Below are 13,960 nucleotides of genomic sequence, written 5' to 3' on the forward strand. Positions count from 1 at the left end.
AAAAAAACATTGTACAACAATCATGTAAAACATCTTGTATACCACTAAAAAGATAGAGTCGAGGTAAAGGGATGGGATGACGCACAGATACCTGAGATACATTCGGCTCAGGAGATATGATGGCGAAGAGCGAGGTCTCAGCTCCCTAATGAAACGTGTTCTACCAACCAATAGATCAAGCAATTACTAGCAACAGGTCCTTTCGATAAACTTCAATAACGTCATGCATGATGAACTGTGAGTCTGTGACAGCTTGTTGACAGTTTCTGTAAGTCAAATTGTGGCTAGTGGTGTGGCGCTAGCTCTCCGCTTTCAATTTGGGAGTGGGTCGCGGACTGGGTCCAGCAAGGTTCGAGTTCGCGACGCGTCCGGCCTGCAGGCGTTTCCCTCCCACACCAAATCAAAATATCACAGACCCTCCCCCGTCTTATCACTATAGGTCGCAGCCTGACGCCCTGGTCCAGGTATCTGTACGACAATTCTTCACGACAACTTCACATAGTATTGAATAGCTGTCACCCCAAGCATTCTATAGCTTATACCAACACCGAACGTCCGCCATGCCACGACCCAAACGAGCGCGTCGCGCACCAACCCAGCCAGTCGCAGCTGTGCCCGCCGCGCCTGAAGCAAGATCGAGCCCCGCGCCCGCGTCAGGCAGCGATATCTACAGCCACAGCGATCGCGAACATTCTGTCATTAGGAAAGAGCTTGCAGAGGAGGACACATCTCTTTTCAAGGAAGGTCCGTCTACGCGTCTAAGCAGGAGTTCCAGCTTGCGCCAGAGGCAGGTGCCAGACAAGGCGGGTCATGCGCGGGACGACAATGTGAGCAAGCTGGAGGACGCAGTCGAAACGGCGGCTTCCAAGTCAAAGACGTCCAGCGAACAGCAAAAGTCGGATTCGTCGGTCGAAGTGGGACGGAAGACACGCGCAACGCCAGTTCAGCAGCGCAGGGATACAACGGGGTTGGATTTGGATGACGAGATGTTTACGGGACTTGACACGACCCTCGGTGATGACGACGATGATGCCGCTGCGCCTCCAAGCGCGCCGCGGTCCGAAGCCTCGAATTTCAGTGTTAGCCACTTTAAACGGAGGGGTCGCGCGCCGAGTATCAGTATCAACAAGGACGATGCGCCCATTAGACCAAGCAGTCGTGGAGTCGGTGGCACGCCTAGTATCAGCTCGACCTTCAATATCGGTCTGTTCAAACGCCGTCAACGAGAACCAAGTATTCTGGGGACGGCACAGAAGGAGCGCGCACAGCGGCCGATTGAGGTATCGTCCGGATCCGAGTCCGATGATGAGGATGGTGAAGACTTTGAGCCCGAGGCCGAGTCGACGCCTCTTCATAATCGACGCAGAACACAACCTCCTCCCGCGACCGAGCTCGAGTCAGAGTCACAGCAGGTTCTGGCGCCGGATTCTCAGCCCGCCGAGGAAGACGCTGAACCAACAAGCGCCAGCTCACGGAAGCGGAAGAGCATAGAAAGCCACGAGGACACTGAGCGTCCAGGAAAGGCGTCCCGAACTGAATCCGAGCCCGCGCCTGAGTTAGATGACGATGATGACAGTGATTCGGAGCTCTCCGAGCTGCCTTCTCCTGTTCTGACTCCCACAAGGCCTTCTGCTTTCCCGCGACCAGTCACTCCGAATCAGGAAGACATCATGGCACCTCCTGAGAGCAGTGACTCAGAAGATAACAACGAGGCGTGGCCCGACATCCGCACACTTGCCAAACAGCGGCGCCGCCAAGCGCCTACCACACCAACGCGAGATGGCAACATCTCCGATGCTTCCTCACCGCCTTCGCTCACTCACTCGCCCAACTTCCCAGCGACAAGGAACAAGTCCAAGCAGAAGAAGCAGGCCAAGGCGCCCAAGGTTACAACGGCGGATTTGACGGGCATGCTGCCGCGCAGACGCGCCAAGAAGAATCGGGACCCTTATAGCGTGGGTGGCTCTGAGGATGAGGAGGCACGCAACTCTGACGTCTCCCAGGATGACGACGAGCTTTCATACGCGGATACAAGGGCTCGCTCACGGCGGGCAAAGACAACACCTCTCAACCGTAGCACAGCTAATAGGCCACCATCCCGTGGTGGTCGAGCCACTGCGGCGGCAGGGAAGGCGAAACCAGCGGCACCTAGTACTCGTGCGTCAACGCGCACTTACAGCCGCAGACTCTCGGACAAGGAGAACGAGGGCGAGGGCGAGGTTGAGGGCGAAGCAGAGGCGGAGACTGGAGCGGAACCTGAAGCGGGACTCGAGGGTGACAGCTTTGCTCCCGTTCGGGATGACGTTCTCGAGAGCCAAGAGAGCAGCGACCCCGCGCGGAGTGCCGACGAGCTGAAGAAGGCAACACGCAAGTTTAGGGAAGTCGACCGCTGGCAGCTCGAGTTTGAAGAAATGACAGAGGGGTCTTCGCCCAATCGAGATGCGCGGTAGGAAGAGAGAGGAGAGGCAAAATTGTGTTCAATATACCTTACTTTGACGGATTGCTGGGCTGGTGGAACAAAATGGAAGGCATGGTGTTTCTGAGGGATAGGGTGGGACTTTTTTTTGCGCATGTTTATATTGATGAAGCCTGCGAGGTCTTGTGCCGATTGGATCGGGATGTTCTCGTCCGTGGTTTAGCTGATGTTGGGCTCTAGCGTAAACGCTGCGTTGTTATCCATACCTTGTTGACAGTTTGTCGTCGATGCGGTTCATTATGTACAACTTCTCAAGAGAGACTGCAGCCAAGTGACAGAAACAGAGCTTAATTCACTTTTTGTTCACAAGAAGTGGTCATTCGATCTTCTCGGGGCAAATGTGATTTACCTACAATGCCGTAAAACTTTTCCCTAGCTCGTCCGAAACGCCTTTCCTTGACCCATAACGCCAGCCGTCCCCCTCGCAAGAAGGGATATTCCTATGAAGCACGCAATACGCGAAGGATTGAGAAATCTGTCTTTACTTCTTGAGAAATACGCTCTGTACCGTCTGCTCCACAGTCGGCAGCAGGTTGTAGAGTAAGTTTGGATCACGCAGCGCGATGACAATGTCATCTGGCAACCTGCCCTCCATGAATAGCGACTTTGCGGGGTTCTTCGTTAGTATTGCTGGTTCCAAGTCGAGGAGATTACATGGCATAGTCTCTGGCATGATAAAGAGAGAACAAAAGAAAAAGGAGGAATACGAAGAAAAGAGACTCACCCGCTTGACGCTGTCAAAGCTATCCTCCTTGGCCGTGTACTCCCGAATGACCTCGTCCGTCTCAAAGTCGACGTACACCCTCGTGTCCCGGATCCGCACGATCACATTGTCGAGGCGCATGAAGAGCCTGCACAGCAGCAGCATGCGCTTCTCGTGCACACGGACCTTAGCGCTGACAATCGAGATGCCGTTGTCGTCGAGCTCGCTCTCAAAGAGCACCACGTCGTCGAAGAAGAGGATCGGGTCGCGGCGTTTGAGGAGCTCGAGGGGGATCATTCTCGTCGTCGTCTCCTCGAGTTTGTTCTTGTTTCCCCCCTCTTCCTGCTGCGCACCCGCACCCGTACCCGTCGCACTGCCTGCTCCGGGCTCCTCCAATGTCCCCCGGTACTCGGTCGAGTAGGACCAGTCGTACGGCTTCACGACCTCCTTGATGCCCGCGCTCGTCTTCTCGCGCGAGGACGACCAGTCGCGCGCGTAGGCGACCTGCAGCATCTTCTTGTCCGTCTTGTCGACGGCGTCGAGCGCGTCGTAGGCGTTGAAGGCGATGGACCAGCCCGTCGGCACGTGGGACACGGAGACGAGGTTGTCGCCAAATATCATTTCAGGGACGGGGATGCCGAGGGAGGCCGTCATGTCGTCGATGGGGCCGGCTTTGGAGATGGGGAGCTTGCGGGAGGCGACGCGGAAGTTGCGCTGGGTGTGGGTTGTCGTTGCGGCGGCGAGGGTGGAGGGGTTGGGAAGGGTTCGTTTGGGTTGGTTATGTGGTTCATCTTGGGCGACTTGTTTCTCTTCTGATCCTTTTCTGTTGTTGATTGTGTTCAGTTTGGAAGGAGACTTGAGATGTTCGCGCGCAGGTGAGTGTTGGTGGTGCGGATGGATGAAGAGCTTTGCGAAAGGTTGGGGGTTGGAGGTTGTGCAGCTCGGATCGGAGGTAAGGTTGCTGGCTTGCAGTTGGAGCTCTCGTTCAGTTGGGGGAGGAGAGAGGTGGTGATGGTGGGGTTGGCGGGGAACACGAAGGAGTCTCGGGACCCGGATCCCTGCTTGTCTCGGTGAGGAAGAGGGGCCAGACGTCACTCGTTACTCACCGACTTACACCGAGACCGATTGAGCATATATCGACTTAATCAAAAATACAAAAGAGTTCACCCCTCCGGTGCCGATTGGGGGCTACATCTCTTAGTGCTCATGCTGGGATTCGAACTCGGGTACTCGCTAAGCCTGTCGTCGAGTAGGCTGGTTGGTGTAGAAATTGATTGTTGACCATTAACCGTTCCACCACCACGCCACAGTTTGACCTGACCCTCGACCTAGAGGGCGCATGCTGTGCTGGTGACAGGAATGGAGTCGAGGGGGTATATGAGGCCTTCTCGTGATCAGATGAGATCTGGGTACGTATCTCCACTATCTATGGGTGCGAGCAACCCTGGGAGCTTTTGGCGAAGCTGCACCACCTTTACCGTGAACCTTCCCTTGAGTCAACACCCAGTGGGATACCCAAGACCTAGCGTTAGTGTCCTTGGTTATTTTAGTGAAGGGATCATGTGTTCGATAGATATTTCAAGGTGGAATTTGAGAGAGTAGACCTCACCTGTTTACCGATATCCTTCGTTAGCCCGCAATACAACGAGAAAGATGAACTCCAGAATGTTTTATTGACCAGTAGACCACCCAGGCGTCATTCCGCCGTCAATCCGTTGAGAAATGCAAGAGGCTATTTCAATGGTTTTTTGACTTCGAGACTCTTAAGCCTCAAATAGTCATTTTCAACCTTTAAGATCCAGGCAGGTGAATAATAAGTGAATAACGAGGGAAAGACGGGCAACTGTCGGGTGAGAACCATTCGAGTATATAACATTTTTCGTCGCTGCGGAAATACCTCATTACTGAATTCGGCATTCTAGTCTATCGTCCTGGGATGTAGGGATGAACCACCCTCGGGAAATGCGAGGCCATTCACCATTGCTGGTGTAGTAACCTCGAGCTAAAAGTGTACCCAGCATGTCACAAGTTATCATCGCTATCTGCCGCAAAGTTAACGATCATGTTGACTTTATCATTTCATTGAGCGCAGACGGAATGTATGGATGAATGTGCGGAAAGAATTGGCATCGGCTGGCAATCCTACTTACCTTTATTAAGACAACTGATAATGAGCAATCCTACCACTGCTTGGCTCTCAAGTTTAATCCTAGGAAATTATTTCTTGAGAAAGGCGTCAGACCCAGGCGTTCTTGGCTAAACATTGTTTGATTTGGTCGTTAGTAGCCCCCCAAATAGCTCTCGCTCACGTAAGGTACATAATGCAATATTTATGTTGATTTGACGGTAGGTGCGTCCTCTGATGTCCTCGCCCACTGTGCCAGCAGAGCGGCCTTCCTAAATTAGAGCATCAATTCCAGCAGAGATCTTGTGGCCTACGCAATGAGAGAAAGGGCCACCCAGCCAGCAGACACCCCCCTTTCTATACCAAGCGATCGTGGGGAGTTTACAATGGCCGGAATTTAGAGATGTAATTGAGACCTGAGTTACAGCTTTAGTTCGTTAGCTGAGATTCATCAGGTAACTTTTTCCGGTGGATTAGTAGAGCTAACCTGTTGATCCCTTCAGAGATGGCTAGATTTGCAACATTCAAATTTGTCTCCATTAGAGAAGTGATAGGCGATTTCAATGTCGGAGGCGCTAATTACTTGCTCTGCCGTGCGCGGCACCCTTCCCCATGAGTATGGGTTTCTCCGATAGATCAGTAGAGTGACATATCAAGCATTAAGATGCCTTCCCTAGCCAATAGCCTAAGCGGTTCATCTTCATCTTTCACCTTTCTTGTATTCACGACCGATACTATATAAGGTAGACCACAACAGCTTTACTGAAAACCAGTAGGTTGGGAATTTTGAAACATGGCCTGCTCTCAAAACCGACATTGGGATCGACCCCAAACTCCCCGATCGCGGTTCAACAGCCTCGGCTTATGTCGCAGCGCTGCTCCAACCACGATGGTTGTTACTACGGCGCTGCGGCAAAGGCCGTTGAGCCGCGATCGTGGGTTATCCGACAACCGTCTCTCTCCTTTGGACACATTCCGAGCAATGATCGCGGAGTTAGGACCCAGCGCCAGCGTCAATATGCACGCCCTGTGCGACAGATGTGGACGAGTCCTCAAAGTTCTGGTACCACGAGAATGGCTTGGAAGACTAGAGAGAAACAAGGATCGATATCCTCTTCCTTCAAGCCTCCCACCTCCATCCTTGGAAGCGTATCTAGGGACTATCCATCTCCGTATCTCTCCACAGGTTTGTCCTGGTAACGGAGATGGCAGCTGCCTCACCATGCGCACTTACGACTACATAGAGACCCGGGAAGAACTCAAGGCGTTGCCGGAAACATCACATGAAGCGGACCAGGAATGGCTTCAACTTGGCCTTCCATCAGCTGTGGGATACCTGGCGGCTCCAGGCTGGCAAGAAGAATTCCAATCTACAGTGACCGATGCTTACAGAAATGATCCTCCAGAGTCCAGGTTAAGCAACTCCTGGTTCATTTACCTCCACTGGCGATGTGCCTGGCTATTCTTCTCTCTGCGCAAAGGAGGCCTGAGGCACGAGAACGCAAAACTCGAGAGAATGTGGGGTCAAGTCGATGTGGACATATTGCTCTTGGGATACGGCGTGCTCGAAAAGGCAGATCTGGAGGCCCTATACTGTACAAGTTATTCAACTCTCGCGGGCTTGATATCTTGTAAGTGGCTATACGGGTCAGCCCTACTCAATATGTTCTTTGGGATCAGACGCGATATCGGAAAAGAACAGTTCAACCAGCTCAAGAGAGCCGTCCAGCGAGCTGATACGGCCATGGGGAGATACCTCTTGGCCTGCGGCAACATGAACGCTATGGAGTGGGACGTCCGACGGCGCGCTGCTTTTACTGCGTACCGGCACATCGAGGAGCATTTGCACCATTACGCTAGTCCTTCACAACTGAGAGAATTCCTCAAATTGAGGCAGTCGCCACCTCCGCCCTCGGCCGAGTTGTTGGAGGAATCCTTGGCTGAGAAGGGGAGACAAGAGCGGACAACGTATACTAGAGCTTCGGGACACATTGGGCCCGGCAAGGGCGACAACAAATCTGATTGGATTCGGCATCGGGACCAGCCGGTCAGGCCGGTCCCCAACCAATGGTCCAGGTCAGCACATGCTGGGGTCGATAGGCTCCGTGCCTGTTAGATGCGACACTTGAAGCTTGAAGATGCAATGCCTAGGCCGAGCAAGCCGCAGCTGGTATGTCTTCAGTCGAAGCGGGATGTGTATATGTATAGAGAAGTGTTTGAAGGAGTTCTGCTTGGAAGATTACTTCATATTCAGGTGGTCTAGATTACACGAGGTGGGGGTTACTCAGGAGCAAAGGTCCAGATAATGTTTTTGGACTATAGCCAGTTGTAATCGACCTATATTAATTGCGCACATTCTATTCTTTGCGCTTCAGTTGCTTTTCTTTGATATTCAGACGTCGTTCATACGTAGTGGATTTTGTTCCTATATCCAGAGGTGATCTGATACCAGTAACGTTCACTCCGAGGCCTTGCTCGAGAAGAAAGCACCCCAGCGATCTGAATCTTGAACAGCGACCACGGTGAAGGAAGTTGAGTTCGTAGACTCCGTTCGTAGGGCATGTCGTTGTTGCATCTGATCATGGTCGGCCTCTCGAAAACAACACGGCTCAATCTAGTCGGCTGAGAGTCACGTGCACGGTGTGAAACTTGAATGAAAGAAGCGAGTCAATCGAGAAGACACGGTCTAGCCAACACAGATCTTGGAAAGTATGACCATGTCAGACCAAGCTGACAGCGGCTAGCAAAGTTGAGGCGGTCGGTCGCCCAGGGAGTGGGAAGTGGGGGAGATCTGAAAGAGCGGGGCGGGTCGCTGCCCTGGCGCTGGCGCCGTCGTTCCCCTGGCAACCATCCTCACCCCCGTTGTTTAGCTTCCCACACCTAGCTCGTCCATCGTTACCCGAGAACCTTTCTTAATAACCTGACAACCAACTCCAGGTTCCTTGATCAAAAACCCTCCAGTGCACTCTTTCTAACCAACAGGGAACATTCGACTTGCTACATCTCCATCCACCATTACATAGCAAGATGGCGACTCGGACGTTGGAATCGCGCTTTGAGCGCATGTCGGTAAACGACGAGAACGAGCCTGTCGACGGCGGCAAGCTCTACTCCAAGACTCAGGTTGGTCTCGTCGACACATGTACACTTGCCGTGTGATATCATGGCTGATAATTGTCCCATAGACTTTGGTGAAGACATCACAGCTCTCCCAGAGCTCGAGCAGACCGAACCTCATCAAGGTCGCCCTCCAATCCCAGAGCACCAACGCCGTCGCCTCGGTAACGCTGCCATCGCAAAACGCACAACGACAGGCCAAGAACCCGGCATCGCCCGCCAGAAAACCCCTGCCGTCCAGCTCCTCGAGAACGTCCGACGAGATTGTCGAGATCGAGCGCAAGTCCGGCGTCTCCATCGTACTCGAGCCCTCGATGCCCAAGGTCTTCCACCTCGGCATGTTTGAGATTGGCCGGCCCCTGGGCAAGGGCAAGTTTGGCCGCGTGTACCTCGCGAGGGAGCGCACGAGCGGCTTCATCTGCGCCCTCAAGGTCCTGCACAAGAACGAACTCCAACAGGGCCGCGTCGAGAAGCAGGTCCGCCGCGAGATCGAGATCCAGAGTAACCTGCGCCACCCCAATATCCTCCAGCTGTACGGCCACTTCCACGACAGCAAGCGCGTCTTCCTCATCCTCGAGTTCGCCGGCAAGGGCGAGCTGTACAAGCACCTGCGTAAGGAGAGCAGGTTCCCCGAGTGGAAGTCGGCGCAGTACATTGCCCAGATGGCTTCGGCGCTGCGCTACCTGCACCGCAAGCACGTCATTCACCGTGACATCAAGCCCGAGAACATCCTCATGGGCATCCACGGCGAGATCAAGATTTCCGATTTCGGCTGGAGCGTCCACGCCCCCAACAACCGTCGCAACACCATGTGCGGTACCCTCGACTACCTGCCCCCAGAAATGATCAAGCCCGGTAGCTCGGACAACTACTACAACGAGAAGGTTGATCTCTGGAGTTTGGGTGTCTTGACGTACGAGTTCCTCGTTGGCGAGGCACCGTTCGAGGATACGCCCGTGATGACGCAGCGGAGGATAGCTCGGGCTGACATGACGGTTCCGTCCTTTGTCAGTCCCGAGGCCAAGGACTTGATCAAGAAGGTGAGGCGGCATTTATCCAAATTCATGATCTACAAAAGCGAATGCTAATATCATCTCCAGTTGCTTGTTCTCGACCCCGAGAAGAGAATACCCCTGGAGCAGGTCCAAACCCATCCGTGGATCGTCAAGCACTGTGTGAAGGGCGAGAGAGCCGCCAACCGTGAGAAGAGCTCCTAATTAATGACCCTTATGATTCATGCATACATACCATCAAGGCATAACGGCCCTTGTAGGATTACCGGCGTTTTCTTCTTCTTTGCAGTATTCAGGCGGGCTCTGATCTACAGCTTGGGGTTTTTCGGAGTGGAAAAGGTGTTTCCAATTGCATGTACGGGAGTTAGTGTTCTTAATGTCCGTCGTTTTCAGAGTATCAAGAAACCCAGAGAAGCATAGTCATCATCCAAACATTTTGCTATATTTGCCGGTGTTGGTTCCGTGAGAGTAGGTAGAAATAGTACATCAGTAAAGGGGGGTATTATTTACACACGCTCGTCTGTGAACGAGCCCGATCCTGTCATCATCCATCACCTGTAGACCTCGTCAAAGGGCCGCGTATCGCTGAAGCAGGACTCCCAGACCTGGTTCACCACCTTGGTCGCCTGCACATCGTCCTTGCACCTGGGGCGGTTAAGGACTGACTGTATCGCGCGCTTCCGCACGCAGTCCTGGAACTGCTGAGACAGGCTCCAGTTGCCTCTTGTAAAGGCCTCTCTTGTCCATCTGCACTCACCGCTGAGCATAGATGCTCGAATCTGCCGTCCCGTTAGTTCTGTTTCTCCGCCTCTCTCCGCCTGTGCTCAGGATCAGCCGGCGCAGGACGCAGGAAACCTTACCTCTGTGCAGGCCGCATGCTTCAAGTCCAGATCCCCCATCCAATCCACCTTCCACCGCAGGTGATCCCACGCGTGGACCATCTCGTGCGAGAGCGTGTCCTCCAGGTGCTTCCGGTCCCTGACCTCGTTGGCGCAGATCATGATGCCGTGGGCGGGGCTGAAGCCGCCCGACTGGCGGTGGACCTCGCCGTCCTCGGTCAGGCGCGCGGGGCACCGGCGGCACTGGATGTTGGACGCGTCGAGGGTGCCGTTGAGGCCGGCGATCTTTTCGTTGAGGAAGCGCACGGTCGGGGAGAAGGCGAGGAGCCAGTCGCGGTGCTCCTCGCAGCGCTTGCAGTCGCGCTCCTCGTTGGCGCGGTACCGGGCTTCGCGGTAGTGGAAGGCGCCTTCGGCTGTCATGCGGCCCGTGAGGATGTTGAAGTAGTTCATCCACCACTTTGTCTGCGGGTCGAAGCCGGTGCGGGCGGGGTCGTTGGTGAGCTCGCGCGGTGGTTGTTTCTGCTGCTGTTGTTGTGCGGGTGGTGATGATGATGTTGCTGGAGAAGGGGTCATTGTCGAGGTGGCTGAGGGGGCCAGTGCCGCCGCTTGTTTGTCGTCGAGGATCGTCATTTTGGGCGTCGTGCGGTTGAGGGTGCAATTGCGCTTCGAGATTCGTCGCTGATTATGGGCGTTCAGTACATCAGGATGGAGTGGTGGCTGGCCAAGGATGGACGTCGTTGCTGGAAGATCGGGAATTTTTGGCCGTTATCGATAAGCCTCTCAATGTGACGGTGGTACCTGGTAACCTGACTAAAGGTACCGATCCATGGACACAGCGCAAAGACACCTGTGACACTCCGCCATCCCATCATTCCTTTCGGAATCGAGACAGCGCTACATTCCTGTCACGTTATTTCATAGATTGTATCTTCGCTGAAGATATCATTTCATCATTTTCGCAAACGACTTCTACCTAACCCTCTTGAACCATAAGTCCGGTGTCTTAGCACCTTGCCGCTTGTCGTAACGGGCAGACCGCAGATCTACCGAGGGCGCGCCCTTTTCACTCGGTATGCTACACAACGTGGAAACGATATGACTGGCAATTCAACTCACTATCTCTTATTTGAGACATGATGGGAATACCACGGATGGGTTTGTGGTTAGCAGGGATTATGGCAACAACTGGACCGGGCCATCAAGACCAACGGTGAAGATGCCCGGTACACTACGGCATCCACCCCGGATTTTAGGGCCAGGCCATCGCCCAATCACAGGTGTCTTTTACAGCCAACTCCCGGGCGTTCTCCCGCCTTTCCTTTACACCGGACGATCCCGATGTCGGGCCAGTTTTTTTTACACTCCCACGCCGGCCCAGTCATAGGTTCAGCGAAAGAGGAAAAAAGGTACACACGACCGGCAAGTCAAAAGACAACGAAAGGGCGTGGTATACCGACCAGGGGCCTTGCACCCATCACCACCACATCAGAACCAAGCGGATCCTTTTTCTCGTCCCACAATTAACCAACTCGAAGCAACGGTCGTAGGCTCTGACTCTGGCAATGGCGGAAGCGGGTGGTCCTACGTGTAAGAAAGGGATCCAGTTATTTTTTCTCCCCTCCTACGTAATGCGCCTGGTGCCATTTGTTTGGACGTCTCCTTGCGTTGATCGTAGCCGTCCCGTTCTTGACACTACCTTATTTATACTTATTAGTTCATGTCGTTATCTCTCATCTTGGGGAAAGATTCGGATGATACAGTGAGATTTGTTTGACTGACTTGAGATACCACTATCTGCAGACATGAAGCACCGTGAGGGCCGGAAACCTCTGACGGTGGTGCTGAAGCTTGGTGAGTCTTTCAAAAGTGCTGTATCCTTCAAATGATCCATACTAACTCATTGCACAGGCACCAGCTCTATCGTGGACGAGAAGACACATCAGCCCTTGCTCTCCATCCTGAGCCTCATCGTTGAGACGGCTGTGAAGTTGAGAAAAGATGGCCATAGGGTGGTTATTGTCTCATCTGGCGCCATCGGCGTCGGTCTTCTTCGGATGGAAATGGACAGACGGCCAAAGCACTTGTCAACGCTACAGGTACAGTTTCAGACTTATGGCTCTCGATCTCTGGAGTTGCTCAAGCTGAACAATACTCGCAGGCGTTAGCGGCTATCGGCCAATGTAGACTCATCAGCCTATGGGACGATCTGTTCGGCCACTTCAGACAGCCCGTCGCACAGATTCTCCTCACCAGGAACGACATTGCAGATGTAGGTCAAGCTTAGAAAAAGACAAGACCCTAGACAAACTGCTGACATACAATCGTAGCGGACACGGTATCTTAATGCTCAAAACACATTCAACGAGCTGCTCGATATGGGCGTCATCCCCATCGTCAACGAAAACGACACGCTAGCCGTCTCGGAAATCAAGTTTGGTGATAACGACACACTCTCCGCCATCGCCGCAGGTATGGTCCACGCAGACATGCTGTTCCTCATGACGGACGTGGACTGCCTCTACGACAAGAACCCCAGAACACACCCCGACGCCCAGGCGATCGAGGTGGTTGAAGACATTTCAAGTATCCAAGCAGACGGTAAGCAGGCAGACAACCTTCCCCTCCCACCCCCTCCTTGTAGTGGAAAAAGGGGGAGCCTCAGTCTCACCTAAGCTAACCCGACTTCTTTCCCCAACTCAAGTCTCAACAGCAGGCTCCGCCCTCGGCACCGGTGGCATGATGACCAAAATCATCGCCGCAAGGCTAGCCACCCAAGCAGGCGTAACAACCGTCATCACCCGCTCCTCCAACCCGGGCAACATCGTCAAGATCGTCCGCTACGTCCAAGCCCAGCAAAAGTACTCCTCCTCCTCTTCCTCCCCGCACCTCGACGCCGCCCCAGACGGCGAAGACCCCGACCACGACCACACCGAAGACCCGCTCGCGCAGTCGACGGCCTCCCTCCACATAGACCAAGCCGTCGAGAAGCCCCCGCTGCACACCCGCTTCCTCCCCTCCGCGGACCCCATCCGCGACCGCCACTTCTGGCTCATCCACGGCCTCAAGCCCCACGGCACGCTCTACATCGACGCGGGAGCCCACAGCGCCCTCCTCCGCAAAGCGGGCCTCCTCCCCGCGGGCGTCCTCGACGTCGAGGGCAACTTTGCGCAGCAGGAGGCCGTCCGCCTCGTCGTCGTGGACCGCCTCCACGCGCCTAGCACCACCGGGAAGCTGTGGGGCGGCACACCCGTCGAGGTCGGCCGCGCACTCGTCAACTACGCCGCGCCGGAGATCATGCGCATCAAGGGACATCAGAGCTCTGATATTGGCGGCCTGCTGGGGTACGCTGACAGCGAATACGTCGCGGAGAGGCAGCACATTCGCATCTTTGATTGGGAGAGTCGGCCGGTGACGCCGAGTATCGAAAAGGTCAAAGAGCAGGTCGTCGAAGAGGTGATTTCAGGTATCACAGGGTATGAGCAGAAGACATAGACAAAATAGTGTTCTTAGTAGACGCTCCGTTACGATCTACTTTTCTCTGTACAAGAGTTGTGTCACCAGTGGCGGCGTATCCTTATCCCACGCAACGCCCCCCAAAACGCCAAAATCGAAGAACCCGCTCCAGGAATCAAAACGCTTGCAATCTTTGATAGTATATGGGACATCCCCACCCAGTAACGAAACCTT

At 54.1% G+C, this 13,960-nt stretch overlaps 5 protein-coding genes across 5 annotated transcripts; 3 read left to right on the forward strand and 2 right to left on the reverse strand.

The window, feature by feature from the left end:
- Positions 1–560: 560 nt before the first annotated feature.
- N0V96_007864 (uncharacterized protein) lies at positions 561–2,450 on the forward strand (the record flags this gene model as incomplete). The annotated part of the gene is made up of 1 exon (XM_053196492.2): positions 561–2,450. One exon carries the CDS (start codon positions 561–563, stop codon positions 2,448–2,450), a length of 1,890 nt encoding a protein of 629 aa, XP_053046143.2.
- Positions 2,451–2,957: 507 nt separating this feature from the next.
- On the reverse strand, positions 2,958–3,833 carry TIP41 (Tap42 interacting protein; the record flags this gene model as incomplete). The annotated part of the gene is made up of 2 exons (XM_065758153.1): positions 2,958–3,080; positions 3,201–3,833. The coding sequence occupies 2 exons, from the start codon at positions 3,831–3,833 to the stop codon at positions 2,958–2,960; spliced, it is 756 nt and encodes a 251-aa protein (XP_065613295.1).
- A 4,498-nt stretch (positions 3,834–8,331) lies between these two features.
- Positions 8,332–9,638, forward strand: IPL1 (spindle assembly checkpoint kinase; the record flags this gene model as incomplete). Its single annotated transcript, XM_053196495.1, has 3 exons — positions 8,332–8,427; positions 8,490–9,461; positions 9,522–9,638. 3 exons carry the CDS (start codon positions 8,332–8,334, stop codon positions 9,636–9,638), a joined length of 1,185 nt encoding a protein of 394 aa, XP_053046146.1.
- A 347-nt stretch (positions 9,639–9,985) lies between these two features.
- Positions 9,986–10,903, reverse strand: ATP23 (Mitochondrial inner membrane protease atp23; the record flags this gene model as incomplete). Its single annotated transcript, XM_053196496.2, has 2 exons — positions 9,986–10,213; positions 10,295–10,903. 2 exons carry the CDS (start codon positions 10,901–10,903, stop codon positions 9,986–9,988), a joined length of 837 nt encoding a protein of 278 aa, XP_053046147.2.
- Positions 10,904–12,075: 1,172 nt separating this feature from the next.
- On the forward strand, positions 12,076–13,765 carry PRO1 (Glutamate 5-kinase; the record flags this gene model as incomplete). Its single annotated transcript, XM_053196497.2, has 5 exons — positions 12,076–12,124; positions 12,182–12,369; positions 12,432–12,542; positions 12,601–12,871; positions 12,975–13,765. The coding sequence occupies 5 exons, from the start codon at positions 12,076–12,078 to the stop codon at positions 13,763–13,765; spliced, it is 1,410 nt and encodes a 469-aa protein (XP_053046148.2).
- Between the last annotated feature and the right edge of the window lie 195 nt (positions 13,766–13,960).

This window comes from Colletotrichum fioriniae, assembly GCF_027942845.1.
Source record: "Colletotrichum fioriniae strain IMI 355084 chromosome Unknown scaffold_9, whole genome shotgun sequence".
In the NCBI taxonomy this organism is placed as follows: domain Eukaryota; kingdom Fungi; phylum Ascomycota; class Sordariomycetes; order Glomerellales; family Glomerellaceae; genus Colletotrichum; species Colletotrichum fioriniae.